The following is a 14,918-nucleotide window of genomic DNA, read 5'->3' on the forward strand; positions in this document are numbered from 1 at the left end:
CACTAGACAATTATTTGTTTATTTTTTTTATAGGTTTTCTTTTTTTAATTCAACTTTTGTGTGGAAAAATCTCCTACCACAAAAAGAAGAATTAAGCAATAAAATTTGGATGAGTATCTTACACTGAAGAGTTGAGAATTTCAATTTCTGTTAGGTTTTTATAACTAAGTTATTTGAAAATTTTTTAAATCATAAAAACGTCAAATCTTGAAAACTAAAAAAATTTGAGCAGTCAAATTTTGAGGTAAGAATACCTGACAGCTCCCAATTACAGTTAATTATTTGAACTTTTCTCAAATTTTAATATATAATTTTTTTGACAAAATCATAAAAAAGCCATATCTCGGAAACTGAAAAGATTTGAGCAGTCATAATTTCAGCCCTGCTGAGCAGTCAAAACTTGCAACGCCTAAGAAACCATGACAGCACCTCACAGTATAGAATTGAGATCAAAACTCTATACTTGTTCTTTGAAAATTTTTGAAATCATTTTAAAAAATTCCTATCTCGCAAACTAAGAGAATTTGAGCAGTCAGATTTTGAGGCAAGATTTGCAACCCCTGAGAGTACCCTGACAGCACCCAATTACAGAGTTGATAATTTCAATTTTTGTAGAATTTTTAAATCCACGTTTAATAAAAAAAAAAACCACAAAAAGCTTCGTATCTCGTAAACTAGAAATATTTTGGCACTCATACTTGGAGGCCTAATTTGCAACCACTAAGGTAATCCTGACAGCATCCCACAATTGGGTTGCTAATTTCAATCTTGGCGAAAAAAACTGAATTCAATCTGGAAAATCGAAAAAAATTCATGAGTATTGCAACATAGGATAGTTTAAACGTGCGAAAATCATTTCGTAAACTTGCAAAAATAATACCTTGCAAAAACTAGAACATGGTGAGATAGTGAAGCCCGCATTTCAATATAAAATAGATAGATAATAGATAATAGACAGAGGTGAAGCTGAGCTTCGCACCACTTGCTATACAAATTTATATAAAATCAAAGGGAAAAATTAAAAAAAATTCAATAAATCGTTTTGTCAATAAAAAAGTGATCTCAAGCAGTAATGTCACCTCAAAACCAGATTCGTCCTACGGCTGACTGAAATTGAATATATAATTTCCATGCAGTAACAAAACCGAAAATACCCGAGCAGAAACCTCTCATGACAAAAAAAATTCGAAAAAGTTCCGAATGAAAAAAATTATGCCCCTTTTCACCTCACGCATGCACACTAACTATTTTTGATCTCGAACGACGCAATAAGAGGCCACTAGGACGATATAAATTAAGCCGAAACTTTTACACCCGATGAAGAATACAAAAAAAAACGAAATTTTGACAAATTAAAATGGTAAAATTACAAGCATATTAAAAACAAATTTCGATTCAGCCGGATTTTTAAATGCCCAAACCCTTTAAGCAACTACAGTGAAAATTGTTTGCAGCAAAAAAAACGATTCTTAGATCCGGCAACTATACCGACAAAACATAAGAAGACAAATGATAGGCCGAATTTTTTTGAACCCAAGTTACGTCGAGTCCAGATGAGTCTTGTCGACAAAGTTGTGTGCCGGAAAAAAGTCTAGTACCCGATTGCAATACCCCTGCTTACCGTAAGGGTAAAAAAATAAAGTAGAAATAATCATGGAAATAGTAAAAACGATAGCGACCAAGATATTACGGGTCTCACGCACTAACCACTGAGTCGCGGGCGCTTAAAAAGGCTATGAAATTTCCAAAGTTACAGATCGTGATTATATCAAAAAGGCCACCAAAAGAATTAACACTTTTGTTTGCCAATTAGATAAGAAAAAAAAGAAGATTCGTAATAATACGGTTTCAAAATGGGCGCCGTTTGCTTGTTGCAGGCTGTTTACGTTAGAACAATTGGCTGCCGAACGCCAGCAACTGTAATAATATTTCATGAAGTACCTACGCTATACTGCGCACCTAACCAAAAACACAAAACTCACGGTAAAGATTGCTGTGTTTGATGTACATGTAGGTGATGTCTTCCAGTTTCAAAATAGGAGATACGCTGCCTTCGTCTTCTTTCTCAAGAACAACGTGCATGAATTTATCAATACAGTTTGATGGAATATCACCTTTGTAGTCCCTTGACATCAACGGCTAAATAGATCAATTACGTAGCATGTGATATCGAACCATGATAAGGTGGAAAAGCTGATAAATTGGAAGTTTTATTGTGCAAATTATAGATGGTCGTTTTATTCTATATAAAAACTAGTATGATTTCCATATAATTGAACAAGAGTAATTGATTTTGTTAGCTTACCTGACCGAGTCTTATTTTCAAAAACAATAGGCACAAAGTTTCAAATACCTCTAGCTTTTAGGACTTGATGATTTGATGAACTAATACAATTAACAATACCTTTCCTTTGACGTCGAGGATAAACAGAGCAGAAAAAGACATCGAAATCTGAAACCAGTGTAATATAAACCAATGTAATTTTTCTTGTTAAAATAAATCGTCACTGAATAAATTATCAATTTTACTCACTAAATGAGTTGGTAATAATCATATTTTTAACCTTATAAAAAGGGTCAATTCAAATGGGCCCTTCCGTAAAGCGACGGGCCGTGCACAGGATGGATAGTGACATACCAATGCTATAAAAATGAAGTTCAATCTGACAAAATGTCATACACTCACCCTAACGGGAAGAACGAAACAATCTGAACGGAACTTTACCTTAAATGGCGGAAAACAACTAAGCAAAGTTGAATCAGATAAAGATCTGGGAGTTATCGTTGATTCAATATTACAATACCGTGAGCACATTGCCAAAAAGACGAAAGTGGCAAACAGTATAGTCGCGATAATCAGGAAAAGCTTCGTGAACCTGACCTCTGAAATTCTAACGACCCTGTACAAAGCCTTAGCAAGAACACATCTGGAGTATTGAATTTGCGAACTTGAATTTGCGAACTTAATCTGGCACCCAAGACTAATCAAGCATCAAAAGATCTTAGAAAACGTACAAAGAAAAGCGACGCGTCTAGTTAGCGGTATGAAAAATCTATCCTATTACGAAAGCCTTAAAGAACTGAATCTATCATCGCTGGAATACAGAAGGAAAAGAGGGACAATGATAGAAATGTATAGTATCTGCTATGGTTTGTATGATAGGAATTCCACTGCGGGACTATTCGAGCGGAATGATAGGGATTCTAGAGGTAACGCATGTAAAGTAGTAGTACGTAAAGCAAATCTAGAAATGCGAAAAAATTTCTTCACGATTAGAGCACCTCTCGACTAGAACAATCTGCCACAGGAAACAGTGCAAAGCAAGACCATCGACGAATTCAAGTGGAAACTGGACAAACATTGGAAAGCGATTGGAATTGACATGTACGAATTCGAACGGAGATAGGAAAAAAAACATTTGTAATGACCACAAGAGGCACTGCCTAATGGTCATAAAAACTTGACTTGACTTGACTTGACTTGGAGTATCCATATCAGGCATGGAATCCATGCCGTAAAGAAGACAAAATTACGATTGAGAATGTTCAGCGACGCGCAACGAAAATTATTCCAGGTATACGCAAATACAGCTACGCGAAACGACTTCAGATTTTGAAACTCGCCTATAACCATTGGCTCAAGAGTCAGGGACACTATCTCTTGTGTTTTTCTACCTCGAACGGTCGGAGCCAATTCGTTTCACTTGCGACATGAGACCAAAACCCTCAATACAGCTTAAAGGCCACTACCAAAATACCTCCCCCCACTCTAGAAAATAAGAACGTCTTCATACTTAGGTCGCAAAAAACCCAAAATACGCGAACGCCGTTAAAAACAGGGTCGGAACAGTCCGTATAGTTAATTTTTATTAGACAGTGGAACTTTGATCCATTTCAGATGGATCAACCTAGAACTCTCCTTATCTCAACATAACAATTATAAAACACACTCAAGAAAACTAAATTGGGTACTCACTACTCACATACCAGCACACTCGAGAATTGGAGTAACTAAATTAACTAGCGACTCAAGCATAAATTTAATAACTTGAGAAGTTTCCAATTAATAAATTCCAGCAAAGGAAGTGAGTTTTCACTTGAGAAATAAAGTTCTGGGTTGGACCATTGGGAGACTTCGGTTGTCCACCTTTTGCACCGAAGGTTCACTCTGGTCCACTTCGAATCAATGTAATCGTTCTGTCTCCTATTTCAGGATAGGACAGCTCTACTCTCGTGTGATTTTTATATCTAGAAATTTTGAATAGCAGTTTCCCGCTACTTTTCTCGACTACTTTCCCGCGATTGTAATTCGGGTGTTCTGATCTTGCATTTCTGAGGTTTTCAGTTGTCGCGTGAAAGTTGAACATAACAGGCTCAATTCGAATTTTTGAAAAATTACATTTCACCCCAAAATTACGTTGTTCGTATTGCTCAAGGTCAAACTTCCAAATATGACCGACTGGCACAATCAACGAAAAAGACACAAGAAATAAACCCTTTCAAGATTATAACCAAGAGGACCAGAACTTCTTGTGGACAAAATTCCTTTACAGTTGCAGCCATCAAATACAGTTGCAGACAGTTTTCAAATGAAGACAAGACAAACTATGGACGTCTGAAATATATGACGCATCGTTTATGGAATGACGAAATGGTTGTCCAAGAAAGAGCTGGTCGACAGAGGCCTGGGAGGCCTACAGATCAGAAGTTAACATGTGAACCTGTGATAAAAACATCGGTAAAATGTTGTGAATAAGTCAAACCGATTTTAAAGCATCAAGAGAATTGTCAATCAAAATCGACCATCCTCGATTAAAGCACTGATGAAATTGTATTGCCTATGTTTCATGTGTTTTCAAGTTTTTTGCAATCCATGAGGCAGTGTAACATTCGCCCAAATACTACATAGTGACGTAGCGTAGAAAAAGTACCTAAAGATGACTGGCTGGCGTCAGCTACCCTAGTTCTACTCGTTTTTCATCGTCTAGACCTAGCCAGTTAATTTTCTGGTCTGTTTAGGGCTAAGTAAAACGTAACCGTTTTTAGGCCATCAGTCAAACGACTTTTAATCAGCTTACGTTTACCTGCAAAGATAACCACATAGCTGGGTCTCGAATCCCCAGACTACATGATTAACATTAAAACACGGCTTGAATATCCTATTTTACTATGTTTTTGGTGACCGTTCTATATTAAATTCATTGGAGATCGATTGACCCGTTCGTCTTCCTAGCTACTCATATTCTAAAATATCAAACTATACCGGTCTTAATTCAAATTTTTACGACATTAGAGTAGCTAAAAAGTCAGTTTATTACAGTCCTTCACAATATGATGGCTCTGCGGGGCCGAGCCTCCGCTTCCTTGCTCTATTTGCAATAGCGTCGCTATTCCACTAACTTCGTGGGACGGGAGGGTACTGCATCTTCCGTCTGCCCCACCGAAACCTCCTTTCCGTCAATTGACTCCAATTAGTTGTCTTATCGTGCGCGAACGTCACGATCAGAGGCTTCGTCTTTTTATTCAATCGTTTCGACTGTCTTTCACTCGTTAATTTGGTTGTTGTTGTGTTTTTTGTCACTTTTTAGCCAAAAATGGTCACTTCCCGCATTCCTCATAATTGTTCCGTCAACAATCGAAATTTCGAAAATTGAAAATTCCAGTTCATTCTAGCCTCTTTTTCAACAATACGTTATCACTAAGTCCTCTAATGTCTTTTTCATGCCGCGACGGAAGGTTCCGGGGGAATGGCACACAGAGGACTTATTTGGGTTCTTAAAAACATGCAATTCAATACCGTAAAAAAATGGTATTGGTATTGATCAATACCAGGTTCCTGGTATTGGTATTGATCAAAACCAGGTTCTTGGTATTCTGAACAGGGCATTCAATACCTTGAAGAATTGGTATTGGTGTTGACAGAATCCGGTATTGGTATTGATCAAAATCAGGTTCTTGGTGCTCTGACTTACATCAGATCACTTTAAAATCACAAAAATTATTGTAGGATCAATTTTTCAAGGGGATTTGACTGAGATAAAAAAGAGATAATTGCAGAAGAAACTCTTAAGCTAATATGTAGAAAAACATAAAAAATTTCAGAAAACCAAATTTCAGAATATATGTAGAAATTCAGCGTTCTTTGTGATGAAAACATTGTGAGCATGATGCTCAGCAGTCATTCTGTTTTGCCAGTAGTTTTTGATTTCCTGCATAGCAAAAACGAACCCTCAGGTTCTACGCTCGCTGGTTGACTTCCAATGTTGTAGTTTTGTTTACTCGATATTCCACTAACAGTTCAGTTACAGCAGTATCTTTGCGAGTTGTCATTTCGTGAATTGGTATTGAAATCCCTGGTATATTTTACCTTTACTAAAAATTATTTTGTTTTGTTACAGAGTAACAAAACTATCTAACAAAAACGAAAAAAAAAGGAAAATTATATCAAAGTTTTTGCAAAAGTTTTGAGGTATTGTAACAAAGTATAGAGGTATTGACTGGGTTTGGTATTGGTATTGGCATTGATGATTCGATTATGTATTAGTATTGGGGCCTTGGTATTGGTTTTGTGGTATTGGCATTGGTATTGAATTCCCTGCGTAAAAGTTTTTTGTGTCAGAGTATGATTCGTTCCTTTTTTCGCTTGATTTCTCTGCTAGTTTCTGGACGGTTTTTGTAGAGCCTGTTGCTGCTTGTCCCCACCACGTAAAAATTTGTGGAACAAAGCTGCTGTTCCTCATCCAGAATTCTTTTTTTTGTATTTTAATGTTTTGACACTCTCATGATATTTGTAGGCGCCAGATATAGTTTAAGGGCAGGATTTAGAATCGCGGTTGAAAATATTTAAATCGAAAAAGGTTCGTCTGAATCGGCCTCCCAAGCGTCTATTATCCTTGATGTCAAGTCGAGCGTCATCATCAGTAGTCGTTATTTTCTTGTGAAAACTCTCGCTTTCCAACGATTGAAGTTTCAGCTATATTTCAACATCATAGGATATTCGTCCAGGGGTGTAGCAAAGGGTATCAAAAACTTTTTTGTTTCAGGTGAGTGTATCTTCTTTTGGGGGAAAGTAGAGAGGGGGTCAGTTTGAATGATTGTCCATATGGGCATGTATCCGGAAAGTTTGGTGGTTTCCGTCCATATCTCAGATATAAACCATCTTTGATTCCCGATTTGTTGAGGAAAAAATTGTTCTTTCTTAAGGTTAGCTCGCTAAGACAGTTCGATGCTCCTTTCTGTAATGCTAGATTTAATGTAAGCTTTTTCTGAAGAGCACTTTTCCATAACACTTGCTTTTTTGAGAGTGTGCTTTTCTTTTTCTCAGGTATGATGTTTCTATTCATCAGAGTTTGTTCCTATTCAGCTATTTCTGGATCACTGTTTTCTAACAAATCACAAATGAGTTTTTGTTAGGGTAGTTGTTTTTTACGCTTTCCTTGTTTTTTCGCTTTCTAAAACCAAATACCATTATAAAATTGTGTCTTCAAATACCTCTATGAGGTTTTCCCGACAATTTTTCTTTTATCATGTGACACTTGGAAGCCTTCACACTCTAGCCAGTTGACATTTGGAAGCCTTCCGATTCTAGCCGAAAGCAATTCCTCGCAAATTCAGGTTATGCAAGGAGACTCTTAAGATCCTTTGCAGCGCTTCCCTCGTCTGCGTACGTTTTTTGAGTGACATGTTGTTTTTGAAGGAGCTTGATCAGTATGATTATCCCTATTCCGTACATAGCCATTGAGAAAGGATCACCTTGCGTTGTGCCTTCGGTAGATGTCAAAACCGAGCTGTCAAAACACAGCTTGGAAGCCTTCCAATTCTAGCCAAAAGCAATTTCTCGCAAATTCAGGTTATGTAAGGTGACTCTTAAGATCCTGTGCAGCGCTTCCCTCGTCTGCGTATCTTTTTTGGGTGACATTTTGTTTTTGAAGGTGCTTGATCAGTATGATTATCCCTATTCCGTACATAGCCAATGAGAAGGAATCACCTTGCGTTGTGACTTCGGTAGATGTCAAAACCGAGCTGTTGACATATAAATTACTACAATAAAGGACCACTACAATTTTTAGAGCTCGTTCTCTTTTGAGCGAGCTGAAAGCATTTTCTGCATCAATAAGCGTCCATTTCCGGTTTTTGAAACTCGTTCTTCAAGCTGTGGATTACATATTCGTTTCTCCAACTCTGGCCGAAGCAGATTTGGAAAATTTTCAGAGATTTGTTTGCAATTTATTTGTCTCAGCCCCAGAGGTATCGGACTACACGATTTGTTCGCAGTTAGGTTTCCATGAATGAGAACTTTACTTGCAACTGTATAGGATAGCTTTGCAATTGTTTAGCAAACATCAATGGATGTCTGGTTGTAGTGAGTTATTTTCTTTCTGCTTTCGCACGCATATAGATTTGAGGGACCGTGGCTTCCGTGTGTTTTCAGGGTTGACTTTCATTTCATCTTTGCGTTTGTTTGTTCAAATATAGAAAGGTGGTATGGCATTGTGTCTTCCATTACTTCAGTTATATAGTGAGTGTTCGCTGCTTTGTTCTGGGTTTGTTTTTCTTTTAGGATACTCAGGACTATTTTTCCTTATATGACTTCGTTTTGGGAAAAAAATTCCTTTTGTTTTCTTGTGTAAAAAGCAGCCAATGGTGGCAGAACTTTGCCTGTACTCATTAGTTTAAAGAAATGTTTAATTTCTTTGTTTAATTCGCACTCTTTCTGCTTTGGATGTGTAATTTGGAGAGCTTTCGCTTCAGTTCGTCTAGTGGGCCTTGCTGCCATAAAATTATTTTAGAATTGGATCAGTTTGTTTCCGATTTAGTTCTGGGGTGCAGCAGATGTTGGAGAATCCTTGCTGCTTTCACTGCGACGTTCAATTTTAATGCTTCTTCCACTAATGACATCAACTGCTGACTCAGTAATTCTGTGAATTGGAAACCGGGCTTGTTCTTGCTTAGAACCACGAGGGTAACAACGTTTTTATATATTCCGTTTTTTTAAATTTCATGTTCTGGGTCGATAAGTTATCAGGTGTCAGAGGGGATTGAAGTGATTGCTGGAGGCGATGGATTAGATCGTGTTGCGCCGGCCAGCGTGTTCGTTTCGGGTGTTGCCGGCGATGTTTCATCCTGAGCTGTGATGAGGATGTGCTTGATGGTCTCTTGGTGGTTTCGAACCCTTTTGCAAAGTTCTCGGGGTGCATTCTATGCAGGAAAACATATCGTAAAAAAAATTTGCTGCGGTGTCCTCCCCCTAAACTGCTTTAGCAGAGAAGGATGTTAATTTGGTCCTAAAATGAATAACAAAGAGAAGCTGGAAAATGTTTAACTTTCAATCAGGTTTAACCAAAGCCCCACTCTTTTATGATTGATGAAAGATTCCGAAAGATAATACGCTAGAAAACAAATTTTTAGCTAAAAAAAGTTTATATGAAAACATATTACTCAAATATTTAAAAAAAACAATTAACAAAAAAAAACAATAAACAATTGTTTTAGGTCTGAGTATCAAACATATAGTGTTCCGGTTTCAAAAAAAAATTGTTATCATGCTCTTCTATACTATGGTAACAATGGTTATTATACAATGCCCAAATTACACTACTTTAAAAAGAGCTCGTTCGGAAGTGGAACCATAACAATTTAAAACCCTAGTAGTCGTGACTGAATTAAGCGAAACTTGATGAAAGATTGACCTCCCAACTTTAAGGTTACTAATTTTTATTGCCATGTTTCAATTTTCTTCAAGCAATTTGCTTTATTTTTTATCTAGTTCAATCGAATCTATATTCTCAAATCAGTTTTGTCAGAACAATCTGATCTATTTGCACAGCAACTGGCAATCCTTGTTGTTCCGACTATTTGAAAATTGAGGAGAAAAGTTTTATTTGGTTTTGTTTTAGCTTTTTTATGTTTTTCACGCTAAATTAGGCACCACAAAATAGCATAGGACTTGGTTAAGTTATACATCACATTACAAATTTTTTGTCGTAATTTAAACCACAAAAAGCAATTTTCAAAAAAAATTTCAGTGTTGAAAAAAACCGGTTTGAAACTTTTGATTTTCGTATTAATTCGAGTGGATAAAGTAAGCATGCAGGCTTACATCAGCTATATCTGCCTGACTTAGGACTTTAAAACTCAATTTTAAGCAAAGATTTTTCTTTGTTTTCTTAGTCATTTTCCTGCAAAAAATTATTGACCAATTTGCTTTTATTACTATGACATTCCTATATGCGTAAATTATTTTCTTACGTCAGATATTTTTATCACACGAAGCTGAAGAAAACTATACTAGTGTGTGGAAATCAATGTAAATTGTAGTTTTCTAAAGACTATGGTCGGAACATTCTTTGCTACTACACAGTAACCGGATATCCTTGTTTAAAATTTTGAGTCCGTATTAACTTGAAAATTTTTCAATTAATTAAATTTTTCTAAACTATAAAAAAAACAGCAGATGTATGCTTATTGTTCAGACCATTGAAAATGGAGAATGAGAGAACTTTCGTGTCAGGGTAGGTTTTATTTTTCACGCAAAATTTGGAACTACTAATGTGCATCAAAACAGCTCAATTAAAACCCTTCCAGTAGCGATTTTAACGACGGTAAAAAACTTTCAATAAAAGTTCCAGTATATTGAAAACAAGTTTACGTTTTTGGTTTTTATTCTAAATTCGAGCAAAGAAAGTGAGAGATCAGGAGTAAAATAGCTAACTTATGATTATTTCAGTCGAAAAAACCTTTTTTGTGTTTGATCAAAGTTAGCCTCTGTTTTTGTTTTTGAGTACAATTTTGGGTTTCAGCAACTACAAAAACTTGAAAAATATTTGAAAATCCCCAAAAATAAACAAAAAATTGAGTTTTCTAAAAGTTTTATTATAATGTTTTTTTGTGTCCTTGGTTTTTTTCCGCAAAATTGGTAATGAAAATTTATTTCACTATAATTGTCAATCAGAGACTAACTTGAAAAACTCTTTTGTGTTTTTTAAAAACTATGGTCTGAAGATTCTATGGTCGGAACACTTGTACAGTAACAAGCTATCCTTGTGTTGTTTTGGTTCTTCAATAGTTAAGCGTCGCAATAATTAGGATTTGAAATTCAAAATACACAAGACGTCATTTTTTAGGATTTGTTCAAGTTAAAGCAAAACAAGTTCTGTAAATTCCTGTAAATCCAGTGTATACCAAAACTTGATATTTCAGACTGTTAAATCTGACCGACAGAGGTATCAAACAAATTAGAAAAACAAAGTTTAACCAAAATTTTAATTAAAAATTCTGTTCTCTAGGCAACCATACAAATGGCAGTTAAAAACTGGAGTGTTTTCATGAACCGAAGCAAAAATGACGTAATGATAAGCTTTTTCAAAGAACCACTTGAACACAGATGAAGCTTTGAATAGAATACTTAATTACCTTTATTATGTTCACAATTTTTTTGCCTTTCGTGAAACAGACTCTTTCACTTTGACAAGTACATTCTTAATTGCCAATAAACCAGTATCAGCAGGAGGGATAGAAAGTCTGAAATATGAGCTGTTAGGTTTTTTAAGTTTTTATTTTTATGTAAAAGATGTTGCAAGGTACCGTTCAGTATTGAATCAGCAACAAACAAAAACTACTATTGCTAAAAATCGAAACAGTTTTTTGAGGTTTCACTATGAAATTTTGAGATTGAAGTTGAGAGATAGTATCGTATTTGAACCGAGCAAATAAACTTTTTGATGAATTCAGAATTATTAAAACCATCAATGAAAAAAGACTGTTCATTTTTACACCAATCATCAGTTTGCCTGTCTGGTAGTTATTTTGTGACAAGTGAGTTATTTTCTGTATGTTTAAAAACAAGGAAAAAAGGAAAAGAAAGATTGTTCAAGTTTGTTTTTATCATTAGTTTGTCTGTTTAGCAGTTATTTACCGACCAATTTTTTTTTAAAACAATTTCTAGAGACGGCGGCATCGCAAAAATGGAAAATTGGACCGAAAAAAAATTCTATTTGAAGCTTGCTTGATCAGCAATTACAATGAAAATTATTTATTCCTTTTGAAAACATTCGAAAACATGCATTAACAAATTTTATGTAGATACTGTTTTAAGAACAACAATCATTAATGGTTCATACAGTTAACGGCAAAAATTGGAAAACCAGCGGACAGAAATTAGGACGAAAACCACAAACCTGAAAAAAATCAACATTTTTCAAATTTATATTTTGAAAAACTAACAAAGAGGCGATGCTGCGCTTTGCAAACACAAGCAAACAAAAGTAAAAAAGAACTGCTCTAAACAGGCAAAAAAGTGAAATGAGGAAAAAATTAAAAATATCGCTTGAAAATAAAAATTTTTTTTGTGGAGAATAGGAGAATTGAATTCTCATACTGCGCCACGACCGCTTGTAATCGTACTAATAATCGCCATCAATGAAGCAACTACAGTTTCTATCAAGTTGCCAATGAATCTAAATGAAAATTCCAAAAAAAATTTTATTATCGAGAAAAACTAGTTCGAAGTTATTGTTTTTCGTCGTATTTCGAGCAAATAAATCATCAAGCAGGCTTACAACAGCTAAATAATGGCTAATTTAAAACCTTAAATTTCAATTTTAAGCAAGTAACACAAGTATTGGGAGTTTTTACGACTCAATTTGCTATGAAAAATTTCAAAAATTTCAAAAATGAAATGGAAGAACTTATTTTTTAGTCATTTTCCTGTAAAAACTTTTTTTTAAATTGCCTTTGATTTTACGACAAATCAATATGCCTTATTTATTTTTTCACGTCAGATCCTTTAGCACACAAAGCAGAAAAAACTACACGAATTTGGGAAAAAAAGACATAGTAAACCTTAGTTTTCTAAAGACCATGGTCGGAACATTGTGTGCTACTTCACAGTAACCAGATATTTTTGTTTAAAATTTGTGTCCTTATTAGCTTGGAAATTTTTTAAATAGTTAGGTTTGTTTAAATTTCAAGTAAAAAGAGATGTATTCTTTTTTGTTCCGACAATTGAAAACGGGGAGGACTTTAATATTCGGGTAGATTTTAGTTTTTGTCTATTTCCCAACGCAAAATTAGGAACTAATAAAAATCATTGGAAGGGCTCAAACTAAAACCATTTCGGTAGGGATTTGAACGATAGTGAAAAATGCCCCAGTATCTAAAAAAGCAACTTTCAATTTTTTTGGTTTATTAAAACCAGGAGTAAAACCAGGCAACCATACGAATGGCAGTTAAAAACTGGAGTGTGTTTCATGAACAGAAGCAAAAAGGACGTAATGATAAGCTTTTTCAAAGAACCACTTGAACACAGATGAAGCATTGAATAGAATACTTAATTACCTTTCTTATGTTCACAATTTTTTTGCCTTTCGTGAAACAGACTCTTTCACTTTGACAAGTACATTCTTAATTGCCAATAAACCAGTATCAGCAGGAGGGATAGAAAGTCTGAAATATGAGCTGTTAAGTTTTTTAAGTTTTTATTTTTATGTAGAAGATGTTGCAAGGTACCGTTCAGTAATGAATCAGCAACAAACAAAAACTACTATTCCTAAAAATCGAAACAGTTTTTTGAGGTTTCACTATGAAATTTTGAGATTGAAGTTGAGAGATAGTATCATATTTGAACCGACCAAATAAACTTTTTGATGAATTCAGAATTATTAAAACCATCAATGAAAAAAGACTGTTCATTTTTACACCAATCATCAGTTTGCCTGTCTGGTAGTTATTTTCTGACAAGTGAGTTATTTTCTGTATGTTTAAAAACAAGGAAAAAAGGAAAAGAAAGATTGTTCAAGTTTGTTTTTATCATTAGTTTGTCTGTTTAGCAGTTATTTACTGACCAATTTTTTTAAAACAATTTCTAGAGACGGCGGCATCGTTAAATTGCAAATTCGACCGGAAAAAAATTCTATTTGAAGCTTGCTTGATCAGCAATTACAATAAAAATTATTTATTCCTTTTGAAAACATTCGAAAACATGCATTAACAAATTTTCAGTAGATACTGTTTTAAGAACAACAATCATTAATGGTTCATACAGTTAACGGCAAAAATTGGAAAATCAGCGGACAGAAATTAGGACGAAAACTACAAACCTGAAAAAAATCAACATTTTCTAAATTTATATATTTGAAAAACTAACAAAGAGGCGATGCTGCGCTTTGCAAACACAAGCAAACAAAAGTAAAAAAGAACTGCTCTAAAAAGGCAAAAAAGTGAAATGAGGAAAAAATTAAAAATATAGCTTGAAAATAAAAAAACTTTTTGCTGAGAATAGGCGAATTGAATTCTCATACTGCTCCACGACCGCTTGTAGTCGTACTAATAATCGCCATCAATGAAGCAACTACAGTTTCTATCAAGTTGCCAATGAATCTAAATAAAAATTCCAAAAAATTTTTTATTATCGAGAAAAACTGGTTCGAAGTTATTGTTTTTCGTCTTATTTCGAGCAAATAAATCATCAAGCAGGCTTACAACAGCTAAATAATGGCTAATTTAAAACCTTAAATTTCAATTTTAAGCAAGTAACACAAGTATTGGGAGTTTTTACGACTCAATTTGCAATGAAAAATTTCAAAAATTTCAAAAATGAAATGGAAGAACTTATTTTTTTGTCATTTCCCTGTAAAAACTTTTTTAAATTGCCTTTGATTTTACGACAGTTATATATGCCTTATTTATTTTTTCACGTCAGGTCCTTTAGCACACAAAGCAGAAAAACTACACGAATTTGGGAAAAAAGACATGGTAAACCTTAGTTTTCTAAAGACTATGGTCGGAACATTGTGTGCTACTTCACAGTAACCAGATATCCTTGTTTAAAATTTGTGTCCTTTTTAGCTTGGAAGTTTTTCAAATAGTTAGGTTTGTTTAAATTTCAAGTAAAAAGATATGTATTGTTTTTTGTTCCGACA

At 34.7% G+C, this 14,918-nt stretch overlaps 1 protein-coding gene across 2 annotated transcripts in view; it reads right to left on the bottom strand.

Annotated features, from left to right (window-relative positions):
* Positions 1 to 14,918, bottom strand: part of LOC134839803 (AP-1 complex subunit mu-1-like) — a 379,140-nt gene that overhangs the window by 13,633 nt on the left and 350,589 nt on the right. The window contains exons 2-3 of one of the 2 annotated variants that reach the window (XM_063855425.1): positions 2,405 to 2,454; positions 1,983 to 2,139 (exon numbers count right to left, since the gene is read on the bottom strand). In XM_063855425.1, the coding sequence (XP_063711495.1) occupies positions 1,983 to 2,139; positions 2,405 to 2,446 (199 nt within the window). In that variant the 5' untranslated portion in view covers positions 2,447 to 2,454. The remainder of the gene's footprint in view (positions 1 to 1,982; positions 2,140 to 2,404; positions 2,455 to 14,918) is intronic. The other variant, XM_063855424.1, reaches the window with a different exon arrangement.

The sequence above is a fragment of the Symsagittifera roscoffensis genome, chromosome 2, assembly GCF_963678635.1.
Source record: "Symsagittifera roscoffensis chromosome 2, txSymRosc1.1, whole genome shotgun sequence".
Lineage (NCBI taxonomy): Eukaryota > Metazoa > Xenacoelomorpha > Acoela > Convolutidae > Symsagittifera > Symsagittifera roscoffensis.